Genomic DNA, 18,447 nt, shown 5'->3' with positions numbered 1-18,447 from the left:
AGCCTGGTAGGCTACATGGAATTGGAAAGAGTCAGACATGACTGAGCACACACGCACATCTATATAATGTTTCAAATAAAAATTAGGACAGAGACATCTCAAATAGAAAATGAAATGCATAAAGGAAAAATTAACTTTTTTAAGATTTAAATAATGTACCAGTTAATGCAATTTTTAAAAATTAAACATGGGCAGAAATAGGAATATCATATAAAGTATATTTTAAGAAAAAAACTCACCAAAAAGAGAAAGAGAGCAAGATTACAATGGATGAATCTCATTTGTGAAAAACAGAGGCAAAATTCCCAATAGGTCTTTTTAAAAATAGGATATTAGACTAAGAGGTATATTATTAAGGCTTATCAGGTACTGTTAGGTATTATTAGACTTCATAATAAAAATATGCACACAGTTTGACACTGGAACATCTCATATTAAATTCAGAGAAAAGTCTCAGGATAATATCAGTAGATGCCAAAAAGTCATTCAATTAAATTCAACAAAAATTAATTTAAAATTAAATATTAATAAAAAATTGAAGTGCCAGAGAACTATAAAAGTATACATCTTTGAAGTCAAACACTAGGGGCATTCTTATTAAAATTCAGTATAATATAAAGATGCCTGTTATCATGACTGTTACATTATTAGGAAGTTTTAGGCAAGTAAGTAAAAAGAATAAAGAAGCATACATGTTGGAAAAGAAAAGACAATTACAATGTTTTGCATGATGATATAATTATTTGAAAACATCAAGAAAATTAACTTAAAAAATGATTAGTACAAATGAGAGAGTTCTTGTGTTGTGTCTAATTGCAAAATAAATAAACAAAACTTAATAGCAATGATCACAACCTCAAAGGCCTTCAGGCAGACAGCAAAAATGAATGATGCAGACTGGTGGGGATCTTCTGGGACTATAGAAGGCAACAGCTTCTCAGCACCCATACATTTTCATCAAGAGAAAAAGTGACCACATAGTTGCTAGATATTCGGATTTTTTAAGAAGTTTCATAAAATTATGTTTTTGTATGAAAATTTTCTGATTTTATATGTGGATAACTAATTCAAAAATTACATAAACTAAAACATATCCATAGGCTAGATATAACCAGGAGGCTCCAGTGTGCAATTTTTGATCAGTATTTTGCTATTATAACTACTCTGCAAATAGAATGAAGGGAAATGTGAAATGGGACAAAAATTGATTAATTTTTCAATAGCTCACCTTTTGAAATAAAACTAAATTTCTTCTTACATCACATCAAATAAAGGCTAGAGGGTAAAGATTTAAATGTAAAATATGAAGCTAGACAAGTACTGGAAAAATATATAACTGAATATTTATATAATCTTGGGGTGGGGAAGTCTTTCTAAAAATAACAACAATATAGATATTATAAAAGGAAAAAACTGACCATACAGTTTTTAAACATTTCAGTTCTCAAAAAATAAAAGGCTGTGGCAGACTAGGAAAAATACTTAAAACAAAAAAGATCAATAGCCCTTACATAGAAAGACGGATTGTACAAATCAATAACAAGCACCTTCAGAAAATATCAAGCATAGGCTGTGGAAGAGTAATTTGCAAAATAAAGAATGCCAACAGCCAATGAATATATTGTAACATCCCAGGTCACTAATCAAAGAAATACAAATAACGCCAGTGACTCAATGCCATTTTCCCCTATCAACTTGAAAAAGATTTTTTTATATATATTTTAATTTTTTAATGTATTTGACTGCACCAGATCTTAGCTGCGGCATGTGGGATATAGTTCCCTGACCAGGGATTGAGCCCCCGGGCCACTTGCATTGGGAGTGCAGAGTCTTGGCCACTGGATTACCAGGGAAGTCCCTGACAAAGATGTTTTTTTTTTTAATTGTTTTTGAGGTCCAGTGTTGACAAAGACATTTATCATTGGTAGAAGGATCTTTGAATACAGCTTATAGAACAATTTGACAGTATAGGTCAGAATGCTTTAACTCAGCAAGTCCATTGCTGGAAGTTTAGCCTAAGGAAATAAGAATATATACAAGGATTTAGTTGCAAGAATGTTATTACTGATATAATATGTGTGTGCTCAGTTGTGTCCAACTCTTTGTGATCCCATGGACTGTAGTCTGACAGGCTCCTCTACCCAGGTTGATGTAATAGCAGAACCCAAAAACAAACAAAAAAAGAGAACAATGCAAACACTAATTGAGAAATACCTAAATGAGTACATTCATAGTGGGAAATTCTTGGCAGTCAGTTGAAAGTCTGAAGAAGTCTTGAAAAATATTTATTATTATTGAAAGACATTCACAATACATTGCTGAGGATTTTTAAATTTTATTTTTAATTACATTTAAAACAAATAAAATTAAGTGTATTTTTAAATTAGTGTGACTCCAAACTACACAGTTGTATATACAAAGATCAGAAAGAATATATCCCAAGATACCAACAGAAGTTCTTACAGTGGTCATCTCTGGATTGTGGAGATATGATTATTGTGTTCCAAATCTCCTTTTTTAACATTTTGTTTTTGTTTTTCTATAATGAACATTTTGTTTTGATAACAAGGAGGGAAACTTTATTTTTAAATAAAAAATAAGGAAAGCTGGGGATACCAGGTGGACTAATTGATTATTACAGTTACTCAGCTATAAGTATTAGAAGGAACTAGATAGAGTTCAGATAGTCTGGTTTGCTCTGCATGTGTGCATAAACATGTATACTGGATATAATCAGGCTCACCTTTCTACTCACGTTTTGCTTTGACTGCTTTTAAAATAAAGTCATTTGCTAAACGCTGGTAAAGAGAGCCACCCCAGAAATATGCGAAATGCAATAAGAGAGCTTAGGCAGGATTTAATTTAACCTGAAAAATTAAAATTTTATTGCAAATACTCCACAAAATGGATTTTCTACACGTGGTTTATTAGAGTTGCTTATAAGTACCTGGTTTAGCCACAGTAACTTAATGGGCGCTATACAAATATTTACAGGCCCAGAGAGAGGTTTATTGGCAGACTTGGCCTTCCTGCCAGGCCTAGCAGTGAATTCCTGCCAACCCTTCAAACACACATAAAGAAGCTAGAAAGATTTTGCCAGTGATTTAGGCAAGGAAAAGCGTGGAGCTGTGAAGGGTCTGACATTTACTAGATGAATCTGGAGTGTATTCATAAACAATGCGAGTATCCAAAATAAACTGAGTGGTACATGTTAACCTGCAAACTAAAGACCTGCACTTTAAAACCAAAATGGCATTTCTCTGATCTCACCAACCACTCCCTGTCTCTGTTGCCCATTGCTGCCCAGCTAGACTTTCGACTCTGACAGTGCCCAGGGCTCGGTCTTAGGTGCCTCCCACGTGACCTCATCCCGCCTCTTGTTTTAGGTAAAGTCTGTGATCTGGTAGCTCCCAGACATACATCCAGCTGCCCACATGCTTCCCCACTCAGACATCTGACCCCTCAAACTTGACACGATATCATTCAATTCCCAACTCCATCTTCCTCCCTAAAACTGCTCCTTCTCTCAGTCTTTGCAGCTCAGTGAAGGGTATTACTGGGCTTCCCAGATGGAGCTAATAGTAAAGAACCTTCCTGCCAATGCAGGAGACATAAGAGACACAGGTTCGATCCCTGGGTTGGGAAGATCCCCTGGAGGAGGGCATGGCAACCCACTCCAGTATTCTTGCCTGGATAATCCATGGATAGACAAGCGTGACGGGCTATAGCCCATAGGGTCCCAAAGAGTCGGACACGACTGAATCAACTTATCTCACACACACGCAAAGGGCATTACTGGCCTCTTAGCTGCTCAAGCCAAAAGCTTAAGAAACATTTGGATCAATTTCGTCAGCACGTCCTGTCAATTCCCTCTCCAAAACACAAAAATACATGCTGAATATATCCCCTTCTCACCCTCTCCAGTACTACCCCCTTGATTACAGCCACCATTGCCTCTCAGCTAGATTACCGCAATCACCTCCAAGTTGAACTTTCTAGAATTCATTCTCCATCGCCAAACTGAATTTTTAAATGTAATTTATACGCACTTAAATCCCTCCAGTGACTTTCTATTTCACCCAGGAAGAAAAAACCCTAACTTCCCACCACTGCCTACAACTTCGGTGAATGCCTTTCCTCTACTCCCCATTCCTTGCAAATTCTTCTTTAGCTACAAGAGCCTTCTTTCTATTTCTGGGACTCCAAGTTCATCCTACCCAAGGGCCGTTGCACTTGTTGTCTCCTCTGGCTCAAAGTTCTCCCACCCAATTCCCACCCCATTCCCATTCATTCATTTTTAAAACAGTAAGAAATTAAGAATACGCACGGACAGAAAGCAACAAAATTCTGTAAAGCAATTACCCTTCGATAAAGAAAGAAAGAATAAGCACTGCGGTCACAATGTGTCACTGGAAAACCGAAGACCTGGGTGCTTGTCTCCCATTGTTTTCAAGGTACGACACCTGCTGCAAACCAGTAGAGATCCCAGCAGCCAGCAACCCCCGAGGAGATGCTTTGACTCACAGCTTCCCCTTCTGTAGGACGGGTCCCAACAGCTAGCTTCTCTCCTGGCAATTTAAAACCTGGACACAGAGATCTAGAGCCTGGAGGTCTCGATGGAGCTGGTCCCCTCCTGTGGAAGTCCCCAGACTACCCCATTTCTTGTGTTCCCACATTCTCTTGTTCGGGTCTCTCCTTGGAGTTTATGAGCTACTCGGTACTCTTCAAATAAGTCCCTTGGCTAACCTTTGTTTCCGTAACGTACAACTGAAATGAACTTTGACTAAAATAATGAAGGACTCCATCTTAATTGCCTGGACTGCGTCCTAGAACTCAGCTTCACAGAATCCTTCTTTTACACATGACTACTGGCTAACCCAGGGCTTCCACTCTGGCGCTAGTGGTAAAGAGCCTGCCTGCCAATACAGGAGACATAAGAGATATGGGTTCAATCCCTGGATCAGGAGGATCCCCTGGAGTAGGAAATGGCAACTTTCCAGTATTCTTGCCTGGAAAATCCCATGGATAAAGGAATCTGGCGGACTGCAGTCCATGGGGTCACAAAGAATTGGACACAACTGAGAAACTGAGCATGGATGGATAGATGGTTGGCTAACCCAGGTCATCCTTGGAACCAAAAATCAGCATTGATGTTGGCATAAGTGATAAGTGAAAGTCGCTCAGTTGTGTCCAACTATTTGTGACTGCATGGACTAAACAGTCCATGGAATTCTCCAGGCCAGAATACTGGAGTGGGTAGCCTTTCCCTTCTCCAGGGGATCTTCCCAACCCAGGGATCGAACCCAGGTCTCCCGAATTGCGGGTGGATTCTTTACCAGCTGAGCCATAAGGGAAGCCCGATGTTGGCATACTTGGGCAATTTAATAGTCATTTTGTCCCCTCTGACTGATATACACACACACACTCCTGAAGTCTCTCTAGGTCCTCTTTCTCCAGCATCCTTGAGGATGAATTATGTTCTGCTTTGATGTTTGCTCACAGCTCATCTCCTCTCTGCACTGCACGTTTGTACATGTACATGAAAGGGCCTCATGCAAACACAGCAATAAATCCAAACTCTAAGAAGGAAATCTCTCCTAGGAGGAACTTACTTCCCTTGCCTTTCCTGAGTTAATCTTCTTTCTATTTCATTTTCCCCAGTAGTTACATTTTCATCACCAAGACAGCGAGCTTCACTTTTTGGAATTTAAGGACTATTGATGAAGGCTACCTACTTTTTCACAAATAAATGCACACTCCCCACAAGCACACACAATCTTGCATGCAACAAAGAGCTCTTGGATTCTTGATTGAGAATCACTTCACTAGGAACAGTACTTCTGTGACCTTCTACAATCCCATACACACACACACATACATACCACTAATTCCCCCCTTTCTCTACCAATGACTCATCCACACTTCTGCTGTCAAAGATACTGATAAATTAAATGTGGTTCCTCCCTTCTAGGGTTTATTCTGCTGGTGAAAAAAAAAAAAAAAAACCACCCAAAGCATCCTTAACAATTATAGGCAGATAAATTTATGAGTCATCAGAAGCTTCCCCCATTAGAACACTTCTCCAGGACAAACATTTAAAAATTTCCTAGATTACAGTTCATCTCACACAAATTACATTTTAAATGCTTTCCTTCATGGGGAAGCACTCTTGGACTCTGACTGAGATTAGGAAACAGACAAGTTTTATCAGTAGCACACTTATCAGGAGTTTCTTAGATGGGTTATTTCCTGGGTAGATTATCGCAGTATTTAATCTCATCCATTTTTCATTGTCAGTTTCAGAAGGTGACATTTTTGGCCCTGTTCCCAGATTCTAGAGAGGTTGTCAGTTTGGAACCTGCAGCTTCCTATATACTGACTCTGCCTTCTAATTAGAGCTTAGAAAACACTGGTGTTTTCTGGGTTGCCTTCTACAATCTAAATTAGAGTCTGCTAGGGGTCTGCCCTGGTGGCTCAGAGGTTAAAACATCTTCCCACAATGCAGGAGACCTGGGTCCGATCCCTGGGTCCGGAAGATCCCCTGGAGAAGGAAATGGCAACCCACTCCAGTATTCTTGCCTAGAGAATCCCATGGACAGAGGAGTCTGGTGGGCACAGGGAGTCCACAGGGTCGCAAAGAGTCGGACACGACTGAGTGACTTCACTTTCACTTTAAGGACAAGAAAAAGTGGAGAGGAGAAAGTGGAAAGAGGAAAGACTGGATGAATGCATTAGAGAAAGAACGGAAAAATCAGAGGCTGATCAGATGAGTCTTTTTTTTTTCTTATAACAGCCAGTGGCTCCTGATTGGCCTCAAGCCCCTAAGGTGTCTCTTCACCCAGTTAGCCTCCTGGTAGATGCGTTTACTTTGTACGATTACTCGTTAGAGTGGGGTTTCTCAACCTCTGCTCTGCTGACATCTGGGGCCAGAAAGTCTTTGTTGTCAGGGCTGTCCTGTGCATTGTGGGAGGTTAAGCTGCTTTCCTGATCTGTACCCTCTAGATGCCAGTAACAAGTCCTAGTTGTGGGCACTAAAAATGTCCCCAGAGTGGGGAGCAAAATCACCCCTGGCTGAGAATCACTCAACAGAGGAAAGTTGCAGACTCAGATTTAGGTTCCAATTCTAGCTCCATCCTTTACATCCTTAAAAAACAAACAAACAAAATAATATTTACTTGAGCCTATTTTCTTTCTTTTTAAAAAATTTACTTACTTATTTGTCTGCACTGGGTCTTAGTTGCAGCATGCGGGGTCTTTAGAGGTGATATGTGGGGTCTCGTTCTCTGACTAGGGATTGAACTAGGGCCCCCTGCATTGGGAGCACAGAGCCTTAGCCATTGGTCCACCAGGGAAGTCCCTGAGCCTGTTTTCAGGTCAGCAAATGCTTATCTCAAAAAACTGTTTTGAGAATGAAATGAAATGTGTGAAAAGCATATATTATCATTATTATTGAGCTCCCAACAGGTGTTTAGTAAGCATTTGTTCCCTCCCCATTTCAGCTTCATTTATTTAACACATATTTATTGAGAACGTATGCTGTATGATAAGTATACAAGCACAGAACAATTCCTGTCCTCCAGGAGGTAACCCACTCTGAAAGGAGATAATACTGCAGGTTTCTACATGTACATGAAAGGGCATGTGGACATATATTATAATAGTATAATACTATACTAGGCCAAGTGCAATAATAATGTTTACCAAATCTTACAACTCTTGTCCTATTTTTCTTTCTTTTCTTACCAATTAATGTCTCTGTATAAACTCACCTTGCATGCCTCTTGGTAGACAAAGGGGCCTGTGAATTGGGTCTTAAAAAATGCGTGACAGTTCATCTGAAGAACAGGAGAAGCACATGTGGCAGAGAAAGAGAAAGAGCAAGGGCAAAGGCTTAACAGTGTGGTGATTTCAGAAAACCCTGCATCATTCAGCAGGTAGAGAGAGGCTGAGCAGAAGAAATTGGCCCAAGATGGAGGATGCTACACAATTTAGACTTTCTCTTGCCGGTCACGCACGGAGTCCTCTAGGATGCTTTTATCAGGATGGTGACAGGATCAGTCTGCTTTGGAAAGCGTGCTCTGGCAGCAGTCGGGAGGATAAATGAGAGGCGCAGTGGAGGGTGGGAGAGATGGGATCTGCGAGGACCAGTCAGGAGCCATCGTTTCCAGATGAGAGATAATGAGGACCTGAACTGTAGAATCGGCAGTGACAATGGCGAGATGCCAGCAGGCTCCAGGGACATTAAAAGGTAGAGCTGACAGGATTCAGTGACTGATTAGATGGGAAGGCAGGCAGCAAGCGAAGAAGGAATAGGAGGTGATTATAAGATTCTAGCTTAGAAAATTAAGTGGATAGACGGCATTTAGAAATGACAGGCACCCAGAAACTGCTCCTTTCTTTTCTCAGCTGCCACCATTGACACTGGGCAAAGAAGCTCACTATCCCTGGTTCCCACTTGACAGATTCATGTACAACTCAATTCAACAAACCCAGGAGAGTATGTGGCACACACAACAGCTCGATGACATGTGTTACTTCTGTTTGGCTTTTCTTGGTCCTGGGAACACCCAAGGAAAATAACATCAGTAACTAAGAAATAATCACTGTCCCTGGGGAACTCAGTCTAGGTGGCTCAGACACACAAGTGGGAAGTTACTGCACAATGCTATCTGCGCTATATAATAGGGGCACTGAATCAGAGAACGTTTCATGAAGGTCGTTGTTAAACCGAACAGGAGCTGGTGAGAGAGACAAGGGGATGAGAAGAACGTTTTGGCCAAAGAAATGGCAGATGAAGAGGCGTGAAGAGGTGGTGTGGTTTGGTATGACTGCAGGGTGGGTTGAGGTCCAAGAGGAAGTTGGAGTCATAGGCCAGGGCCACATCATAAAAAGTCTTGTGAGCTAAGCTAAGGAGAATCTAAAGTATATTTAATCACTGGGTGACCTAAGCAAGGGAGTTTCAAAGACAGCCCCCAATATTTACTCAGTATTGAAGGAAAACAGGTAAGTAATAAACATCTCAGTACCTAGTGCTAAAAGATAAACCAGCGCAATTAATTTTTTTAAGCTTATATGAGCAAAAATTGATTTAAATTGGGCAGATCAAACTGGAAGTGGTTAAGAGCAATCTACCTACAGGAACTAGGGGAAAGACTTTTACAGGGAAGAAGCAGAAGCAGAGCAAGGAAGTTATGTGACTGGCTATAGCTCCAGGTGTTGCGTTATTTGGGAAAAACCTACTTAGCTGTCCGTAACTAGCTTTCCTTAGGTTTCGGTTTGAGAGGTTAAGGCCTTCTTAACCTTTACAGGCTTAGGTTTTAGCTTGCTCATGCAGGCTGCTAAGGTTTTAGTTAACCTTAGTAAATGGTCTCCTTGTTTAACTAACTTAACACTAATACGCACCATGTTCTGTGCTGGCTTTGTCCAATGGATGGTTTAGTGAAGCGCTCCCAATTACTTTATATGTGTTTGCTCTTGCCATTGTCACACTGAATTATAATCACCTTTCCATCTGTGTCCTCTGTGAGACACTGTGAGCTCCCTGAAGCGGGGAACGTGGTCATAACCATCCTCACACCCCCAGCCTAGCTGAGTGCATGGAACATGACCAAAGCATGGAACAAAACAAATTCAGGAAAAATTTACTAAATGAGTGAATGCTCTATTGGACAACTTTTCCCCAAACTTCTACCTTCTAGAGTCCACATCTAAATGATAAGAGTAGCACAGAGAGAGGAGCGGTAACTTCAGCTCTGGAAGATGTGGGTTCTGGTTCTATCTTGTGTACTAACTCTGACCTTGGGCATATATTCTGAGCCTTAGGGTTCTCATCTGTGACAAGAGATTCAAGAAAATACTCATGTGTCAAAATAACATGTGAAAGTACTTTGTAACACTGCTTAGTTTTTTTATATATATATTTTATCTTCCTTACAAATTAACATGTGATCAAAAGTCAGGAAAAACAGATCTACAAGTTATTCTATTACAGGCCAATAAAAATACTAATGTTAATTGTATTTCTCAACTAGCATTCATCTTCTGCTGGATACTGTGCATTCAATTCTGGTTCACCCTCGCACACTCCCATCCATTATACTGTCCTTCCTGGTGTTCTTTAAACCTGCCAAGCTCTTTCCTATCTCAGTGGCCTCCACGCAGCAAGGTACACTCCTCAGAGAGCTTCATGAGTGCTGGATCTTCGCTTCCTTCAGGTCTCTGCTCAAATGCCACCTCAAGATGCCATCTGCAACCACTTTATCTAAAATAGCACCCCTACTTCTCCTTACTGCCGTCACTCTTTACTTTCTTAGCTTGCTTAATTTTTCTTTGTGACAGTCGCCACAGTCGTGTATTTGCTTATTCTTTGCCTCCCATGAAATTGTAAGCTCCGTGAAGACAGTCTTTGCCTCACTCACTCAGAGATGCATCTACATTGCTTAGAACAATGTCTGGCACATAAAAGATACTTGGGGCCTTTTGTTATATGAACAGCATTTGGTAAATAAGTGAAGTTTCTCACTGTAATCACCTGTCATCATACGGAATTAAGAAGGACTTGCAAAATACAGAATTAGGATCAGAAGACCTACTCTTTTCACTAACAAGCCATTCGGTCTTGGAAAGCCACATGCTTCTTAGCCTCTATTTTCTTATCTGTAAAATGGAAATAGTAGAATACCTTCTACTGCCTCATTTTACAAATCACCAAATTGTTGTGGAACTTAATGAGGTCTCATATAGAATTCATTATATTAATGTTTCTGTCTTTACTGTTAACTCTTCAAGAGTATGGACCCTGTCTTGCTCATCTATTATTAGACTTGGTATAGGCCTGGATCTATAAATAATCACCAAAAGGATGGAGAGCAAAGGTTAAAAACTCCCTTTGTGAAATCACTGAGCTTCAAATACTCACACTACAAATTATCTTTAAATAGTCACTATGTCATTTCATCTTATATAGCAGACATAACAATTAGCAAAGTGTCTGAGCAGCTAGAAATATTCCCATTTTGTCTGGGTTTTGTTCAGGGTAATGAATATGAATGCTTGTTTTGACTAAATGAATGGTTCTCCTGGATCAGCACTGAATAAATGCTTGCGCTATTATTCTGATGATTCTCAGCTAGACAGAGGACACGTGCTTCCATCAACATAACGCCAACCCTTGAATGACCCCTCAACACAATGGAGAAAAGAAGTGCTGTGTAACTTAGGGGCTAGAGCCAAATCTCCAATGTGTACTGTCAGCCAAGGTATGACACGAATGCACACACACAAAACTGTCAGGTCAGAACCAGAAATCTAAAAAACCTGCGCATACATTCTCACATACAACTACTATCTTCTCAGAGAACCAGATCAAAATGAGAAGAAATAAAGCTTATATTAACAGGCAGTTAAAACAATTATTTAATACAAATCCAGGTTCTTTTCCTATATTCTAGTAAATTGGGAGAAAAAGACTTAAGTCTAGATTCTAAAAGGAGTTCCTTCTTTAAAGGCTTGTAAACAGAAGTGAAACCTGGGGAGGTGATGGGGAACAGCTTGTCCTAGGCGGGCATAAGCACTTTGGGTATATTAACGCATTTAATTCTTACAAGCAATTCTATGAAGATTATATTATCATCCCCAATTCATAGATGGAAAACTAATTTATCTAGATAGAAGAAATCTGTCCAAGGTTACACTCTGGGATTTGAACCTAAACTGTATGAATCTGTGTTTTCGTTTGCTATACTTTTAGTACAGGACATGAGTTTGAACCATATGAATGCACCCTGCAAAAAGTACATTGCAGAGCAAGAGAAATTTAACAATAATCATTTGGAAACCATTGATTTATAAATAGAAGGGCTAACATGTGGCTCAGCAAATCAACTTCTTAGACCAGGCTATGGAGGGAAAGGACATTACAAAGTCAGCAGTAACAAATTATACAATTTGGTGAGAGGGTTTGGATGTGGGAAGGGGTTATTAAATGTCTGGAATTACTAAAGTTGGGGAATGACAGAACCTTTTGCCCAACTGCAAGGGAACTGCCCCTCAAGCAAATACGTAAAAGAGTAAGGACAAATTGATTGGCAAGGTAATTGTTAAGAGTAGTGCTGAGTTTCATTTATTTTGCCAGAATCTCCACCTATTGCATCTGGACACTTTGGAAAATCCCAAAGCCTAATATAGTGGAAAGGTTATGACATGTAGTCTGGCAAAATGTGCTTCAAATTCTAGCCCTGTTAATTTATTTCTAAGCCATTTAATCTTTGAGCTTCTTCATTCATCTATAAGATGGAAGTACAAATATCAATTCTAAAGTGTTGCTGTGAAAATTAAATGAAACCATATATGGCAGAATAGGTACCCCGAATCATTTAGCCATGAAAAGCCAGAACTTATCATCAAGATATAAAATCAGTTAATCACTTGTTGGAAGAGAGAAGTAGATATCAAGAATCTACACCCAGGGAATTCCCTGGTGGCCTAGTGGTTAGGATTCTGGCTTTCACTGTGGTGATCCAGGTGCAATCTCTGATCAGGGAACTGAGATCCCTCAAGGCTCATGGCCCAGCCAAAAAAATCTAAACATGAAATCTTTTATTTGGAAAACTTATTAGGCATGATTACTGCCCTGCATTTTCTTAGGAGGAAGACAGAAAGATTTGCACAAAAGAATTGTTCGGTCGACTTTGATAGAAGGTAAATCCCTTAGTTCTCACTTTGCTTTCAAGAACAGGGAAAGATCCAAACTTCCTAATTCTGGATTATTTATCATCTATTTCAGGTAATCTTTGAGATCCAAGAATGTCTATTCTTTAAAATTAAACACAAAATAATTGGAGAAACTTGAAAATGGACAGGATGCAAAATTATATTACATAACAATGTAATAGTTTTACAGGAAGAGTATTTTTATGCAATGCATGATGATGTACTTAGTGGTAAAGTTCAATGATGTTTTCAACTTTGTGTGGTTCAGGAAAAAATTGTATGTAAATAAAGCAAGCATGGCAAAATGTCAGTTGTTGAACTTAGATATGGTAGGCATATGGGTAATGTTTAAAACTGTTCATGGTAAAGCACTGGGGATGGGGAGGTGGGGAAACAAACAAGAAAGTGCTTTTAAGGACTGTCCCACATGAAATTTTCCATCTTTTCCATTTCTACTCATTGCAGATGGTTGAGGTAAGGGTGGTACAACAGAAAACAGCTGAAGAAGTGATATATTCAGTAATATATTCAACAAGTGAACTAACTAAAAGACAAGTTCTGCAAAGCTTTTGAAACCATGTTATATCACTCAGACTCATTCAACAAGGTGATGAGAAGTCAGTAACTGAAGAATATGGTTTTCAGAAAGAGGTCCTTTCCAATGGACCTAATTCAGGGACTTTATCTAGGGATATTTAGGGACCACATTTTGAAGACATTAAGGCAACCACAGAAGAAAATAAGTCATGCAGTCCCTCTGTTTAGAACACAGACCTTCTTGAAAAGCATCCTTCCATGTTAATAATTAATGTTTATCTAGAAATGGGTATATTGATCTTAAAGGGTGGCATAAGAACCAAAAGTGTCATATAGGAAAAAAGCCAAAGTGCTATTCAATTTTAAAGTATTATAAAATGATAACAGTGTTATAGGATTAATAATGAAACCAAAGGACTGCACATGAAAAGACAAGAAATTTTACAAAACCAAAAAACAAAAATAAATGAAAAAAATTTTAAAGCCCAAGAGACCAAATAAAATCTTTTCTTGAGTTAATTTACTAAATGTCTTGTAGAATAAAAGAACACTTTCAGCATCTTCTAAGAAATGCCTGCAGTTCTTTGGTAGAGAATGTCTTATAAGGCAGGATTTGCTGATGAAATTCCCTCCAAAATCCCAACAGAACCCCACTGATTTCTAAGAATGTTAAGGTAATTTAAAATGTGGAAAATGTTTACTCTATGATGCATTTATAATGTGAACATTCATATGATAGAGTATTATTTAGCAATTTCAATGTAAGTATGAAGAATGTTACAACAAAGAATGTTGTTACAATGTAACAACAAAGAATGTTAAAGTAAAAAAGAAATAAATAAGTAAATACACTTGTGACTATTAAAAATACCAAAACCAATTATATTGAGATGTTGGAAATCTATTTCTGATTCCCTTTCCCTCCCAGTTCTGCCAGGAAAAAAAAAATTTTTAATTATTATTATAAAAGGATAAAGAAAAAAAAAAAGGAAGACTGCCATGGCTGGAAGGCCACTATTGAACAGTCATATACAAATGTTAATGTTGCATATGAGACTAAATGTTACAAGAAAGGTCTCTGTCCTCAACAATTAATTCTCTCTGCTACTTTCATCCAAACAGCAACCCATGCAAAGTCACCCATTCTCCCCTTCTTCATCTTCTTCTTTTTTTTTTTAATATTTATTTGGGTCCATTCTGCCAGGTCTTAGTTTCAGCACCTGGGACCTTTAGTTGCGGCATGTGGGATCCAGCTCCCTGGCATGGGATTGAACTCAGGCCCCCTGCATTGGAAGCACAGCGTCTTATCCACTGAACCACCAGAGAAGTATTCTCCCCTTCTTTTTAATGGTGGGTTGTAAAAGGTATCCATTTAAGAAGTGCTGCCAGTAATAGCATTCTTAATTATGACCTGTCTACAGACATCTTATTTTCAGACTTTTTTAGGCTTGAACTGACATGAAATATACTACTTCCTCTGCAGTTTTTTGGTTTTAGTGAAAGAACAATGTTGTCACATTACTCATCTTTTACTATCAAAATCATAAAACCAAACTCACTCATTGCTAATACATTTAGAGTGTTAGGGAGTCCCCAATCTAGATGGGTTGTTTTTTTTAGCCTGCTTGTTTGAAACTCAGAGCATTTTTCCCTAGAAAATTAAGAGTAATAAGGAAAATGCACCTGGCTACTAAAGCCCATTTTCACAATCTCTCCGTCAATTTCCTGGTCTAGAAGACTAACGGCTATTAGAATGCTTCTTATACTTTTTAGGAGCCTCCTATGCAGGTCTTCATTTCTATCACGAAATTTTCATAAGTGAGGTATTTTTAAGCTGGTAAATGCCTATTAACGATTTATTTTTTTATCACCTAAAATCTCTAATTATTTTAACAACACTGATAATACTTGATTAACTTATATTTTGTATCAAAAGTCTCTTCTAGTAATTAGAAAATTAAAAACAAAGAGACAAAAGAGAGTTCTAAAATGTCATAACAGTATGTGACCTCAAACATCAAAAGCAAGATGCTATTTTAAGATGTTGAGAAGTTTAAAGATGAATGAATTTATCTTTTTAAAAATATTTATTTATTTATATTTATTTGGCTGCACTGGGTCTTATTTGCAACATGTGAGATCTTCATTCTTTTGTTGCGACACATGGGTTTAATTGCTCCGTGGCATGTGGGATCTCAGTTCCTTGACCAGGGATCAAACCCAAGTCCCCTGCATTGCAAGGTGGATTCTTTACCACTAGACTACCAGGGAAGTCCCAAGATGGATGAATTTAAATTTAATCCTTTTTGTATAAAACCAAACAGTAAATTAATACCACTAGAATTAAGTGCTGAAAAACTAAGTTATAAAACAAATACATGAAACATGACTATAATTTAAATTCTTTGGATTCTTTATCTTCCAAGCCTCCACTTTTAATATGGAATTAATTTTCCCAACCTCAGTAGTATTACTTAACACTTTATATCTCAAAGCTATACTTATAGGAACACTTTGAGTTTTCACAGTTATCAGGAAAGCCTTAGAACAAAAGTGAAGGATAAAAGACAGTTTCAGACAGTACCACAGTATAACTGTAATAAATACTGGCTTAGATTTCATCTCTTGACTGTATTCCTCTGTCCTTTCTACAAAAACCTTTTAGTATCTGATTATTTCATTAGCCTTTCCATTTTCAAACAAGAGGACTGCAAGGAGATCCAACCAGTCCATTCTAAAGGAGATCAGTCCTGGGTGTTCTTTGGAAGGATTGATACTAAAGCTGAAACTCCAATACTTTGGCCACCTCATGTGAAGAGTTGACTCATTGGAAAAGATTCTGATGCTGGGAGGGATTGGGGGCAGGAGGAGAAGGGGACCACAGAGGATGAAATGGCTGGATGGCATCGACTCGATGGACATGAGTTTGGGTGAATTCCGGGAGTTGGTGATGAACAGGGAGGCCTGGCGCGCTGCGATTCATGAGGTCACAAAGAGTCGGACACGACTGAGCGACTGAACTGAACTGAACTGAACCTTTACTTCCCATCATGTCCCAGATGAATGAGTCCTGAGGTTTCCCAAAGGGTGAAACTCAATTATTGAGCCCCCTCTATAAGTAAGGCAAACGTTCATTTAAATTTGTTGGAATAGTTTTATGCTCCAAACTGAACTTTCACTAGAGTGCTTAGGATGTTCAAAAAAAAATTTCTCCAAAGCTCTCTGTGATCCATTCAGAACAATCAGAATCCAAGTCGCAGAAGAATTGGAGCATATCAGTCATATTTGGTTCTGTCTGTCAGGGGTTCCTCCTTGTAATGGGAAATGATTTGAATGAGGATGGAACAGTTGATAAGGAGGAAGAACAAACCGGCTAACCAGATAAACAAAAAGGTGTTCTTTCCTTGAAACTCAAGAACATAAGCAGGAGCCAGCCATAAGGCCTGCCCGATGAACCATAACATCAGGAGAACCACGGCTCTTCTCCAAGGTATTCTCACTAGCGGCATCACAAGAGGCAGGAGGCAGAGGTACCAAAGAAAGTACTGAGAGGTGCAGACTTTGTTAAATGTCACAAAAATTGACGTATGAAGAAAGCAACAAAAGACAAGGTCTCTGTAATAGGCGAAAGACACTGCTGAAAGTAAGATGAACTGCGGCAGGAATGCGGCAATTCCCAGGGAAAAACTCCACTTGCTCTCTGCGGTCAAATACAACATGTAGAAGTATGGAGAGAAGTTGTGTCGGATATCCCGCCTGGTCAGGTGATAAAAGTAGGCGTGCTCCAAAAACTCCCAACCATATCTGTAATAAAAACCGAAGCTCAGGGCAAAAAACGTGAGTCCAGCAACTGCTACGAAGAGCAGCACAGCCCGATGACACAACCTTTTCAGGAATTCGTACAAACGAACCTGGAAAGAATATCGGGATTGACAGGGACCTTCGTCACTGTCGCGTTCCGGAAGCAAGTGGAGGGCAATGGGAAGGATATAGGTCACCGGATACATCTTCAGGTGCACTGCGAAACCATAGGATACAGCGGCACACGCGACGAGTCTTTTTTCTATTAGGTACAGGGTCATAAGCACCAGGGAGGCGACAATCGAGTCCGCATTTCCTCGGCTGGACACCGCCATAGGTAGGGGATTAAGAAGCCAAAAGACACAGTACCCGCAAGCCTGGCGGCGGCCCAGCCCCTTAAGAAGCAGTAGCCGGTATAGGAGGAAGGCGGTGAAGAGGTCGAAGCTGATGAAGAGAAACTTTCCGAACAGTTCATTTAGATAGATATTGGGAGTGAGCAGCCACGCCAACAGGGGAGTGTATCGGTATGTCGCCCTGAGGTAAGGGGAGCGCCCCTCCGTGACGAAACGCGCGGCGTCCGTGAAGACCTGGTAGTCGATGTCCGTATACCTCACGAGCAGGGTCCGGTCCTGGAAGACCCCATAGAAAATCAGGGCCACTCGGGCAAGGAAGGCCACAACAAACACCCCGGCGGGGGGCACCCGCAGATTCAGGAACTTATCTCCCCAGTGTGTGGTCGGGCTCATGATCTGACGGCACCACAGCAGCTCAGTCCCCAGCTCTCAAACTGCCCTGAAATGTGTAATCCTCGCTTCGGTTCCTCGCTTCAGATTGCCTGCACAGCTATCAGCTAGGCGGCCAATCGAAAACAACTTCCGGCAGGAAGATCCGCCCCCGCCCTGCTTCCGGCCACATACCAGGGGCTGGATTCTCAGTAGCCGCTGCGGGAGAACTACCTTCTGCATTGGCTGTCTCTCTTCCGCTCCTTCTCCGGCGAAGGCGGGATTTCCGGTCCTTGGGGTAGGCGACTTCCGCTTGCCGGGCCGGTTGGCTCTGGGTGGGCTCTTTACAGAGCTGGAAGTGTGTTATTTGTTGGTGGCCGTGTATTTCCCTCGCCTTAACTCCAGATGGGAGAGACTGACTCTAGAGCGGAGCGAACTTCGAGCCACATTCCTCTGGCCTGGGCGGGAGACCCGAGAGTGAAAAAAATAGGAGTGAAGAAAAAAAATAAACCTGTGATTTCTCACGCTTTACCTCTCCTGCTCAAGGGTAATTCGGGGGCGGGGGGCGGGAGTGAGGCAGATTGTGGGCTACCAGAGAGCCGAGCTGGGATGAATTGAAAGGAGGCCCAAAGTGTGTGCAGTATTTGGGACCTACTTATATTTTGAAATTATTGTT

At 40.1% G+C, this 18,447-nt stretch overlaps 1 protein-coding gene across 1 annotated transcript; it reads right to left on the bottom strand.

Moving 5' to 3' along the window:
- Window positions 1-16,196: 16,196 nt before the first annotated feature.
- PIGM (phosphatidylinositol glycan anchor biosynthesis class M) lies at window positions 16,197-18,087 on the bottom strand. Its single transcript, XM_006061029.3, has one exon. The coding sequence runs from the start codon at window positions 17,793-17,795 to the stop codon at window positions 16,524-16,526; it is 1,272 nt and encodes a 423-aa protein (XP_006061091.3). The 5' UTR covers window positions 17,796-18,087; the 3' UTR covers window positions 16,197-16,523.
- Window positions 18,088-18,447: the final 360 nt, after the last annotated feature.

The sequence above is a fragment of the Bubalus bubalis genome, chromosome 6 (genome assembly GCF_019923935.1).
Source record: "Bubalus bubalis isolate 160015118507 breed Murrah chromosome 6, NDDB_SH_1, whole genome shotgun sequence".
Classification (NCBI taxonomy): Eukaryota; Metazoa; Chordata; class Mammalia; order Artiodactyla; family Bovidae; genus Bubalus; species Bubalus bubalis.
This window is presented reverse-complemented; position numbering and strand designations above follow the sequence as displayed.

Bases quoted from the DNA above. Each gene is read 5' to 3' on its own strand.
- PIGM (XM_006061029.3), bottom strand. From the start codon at position 17,795: ATGAGCCCGACCACACACTGGGGAGATAAGTTCCTGAATCTGCGGGTG.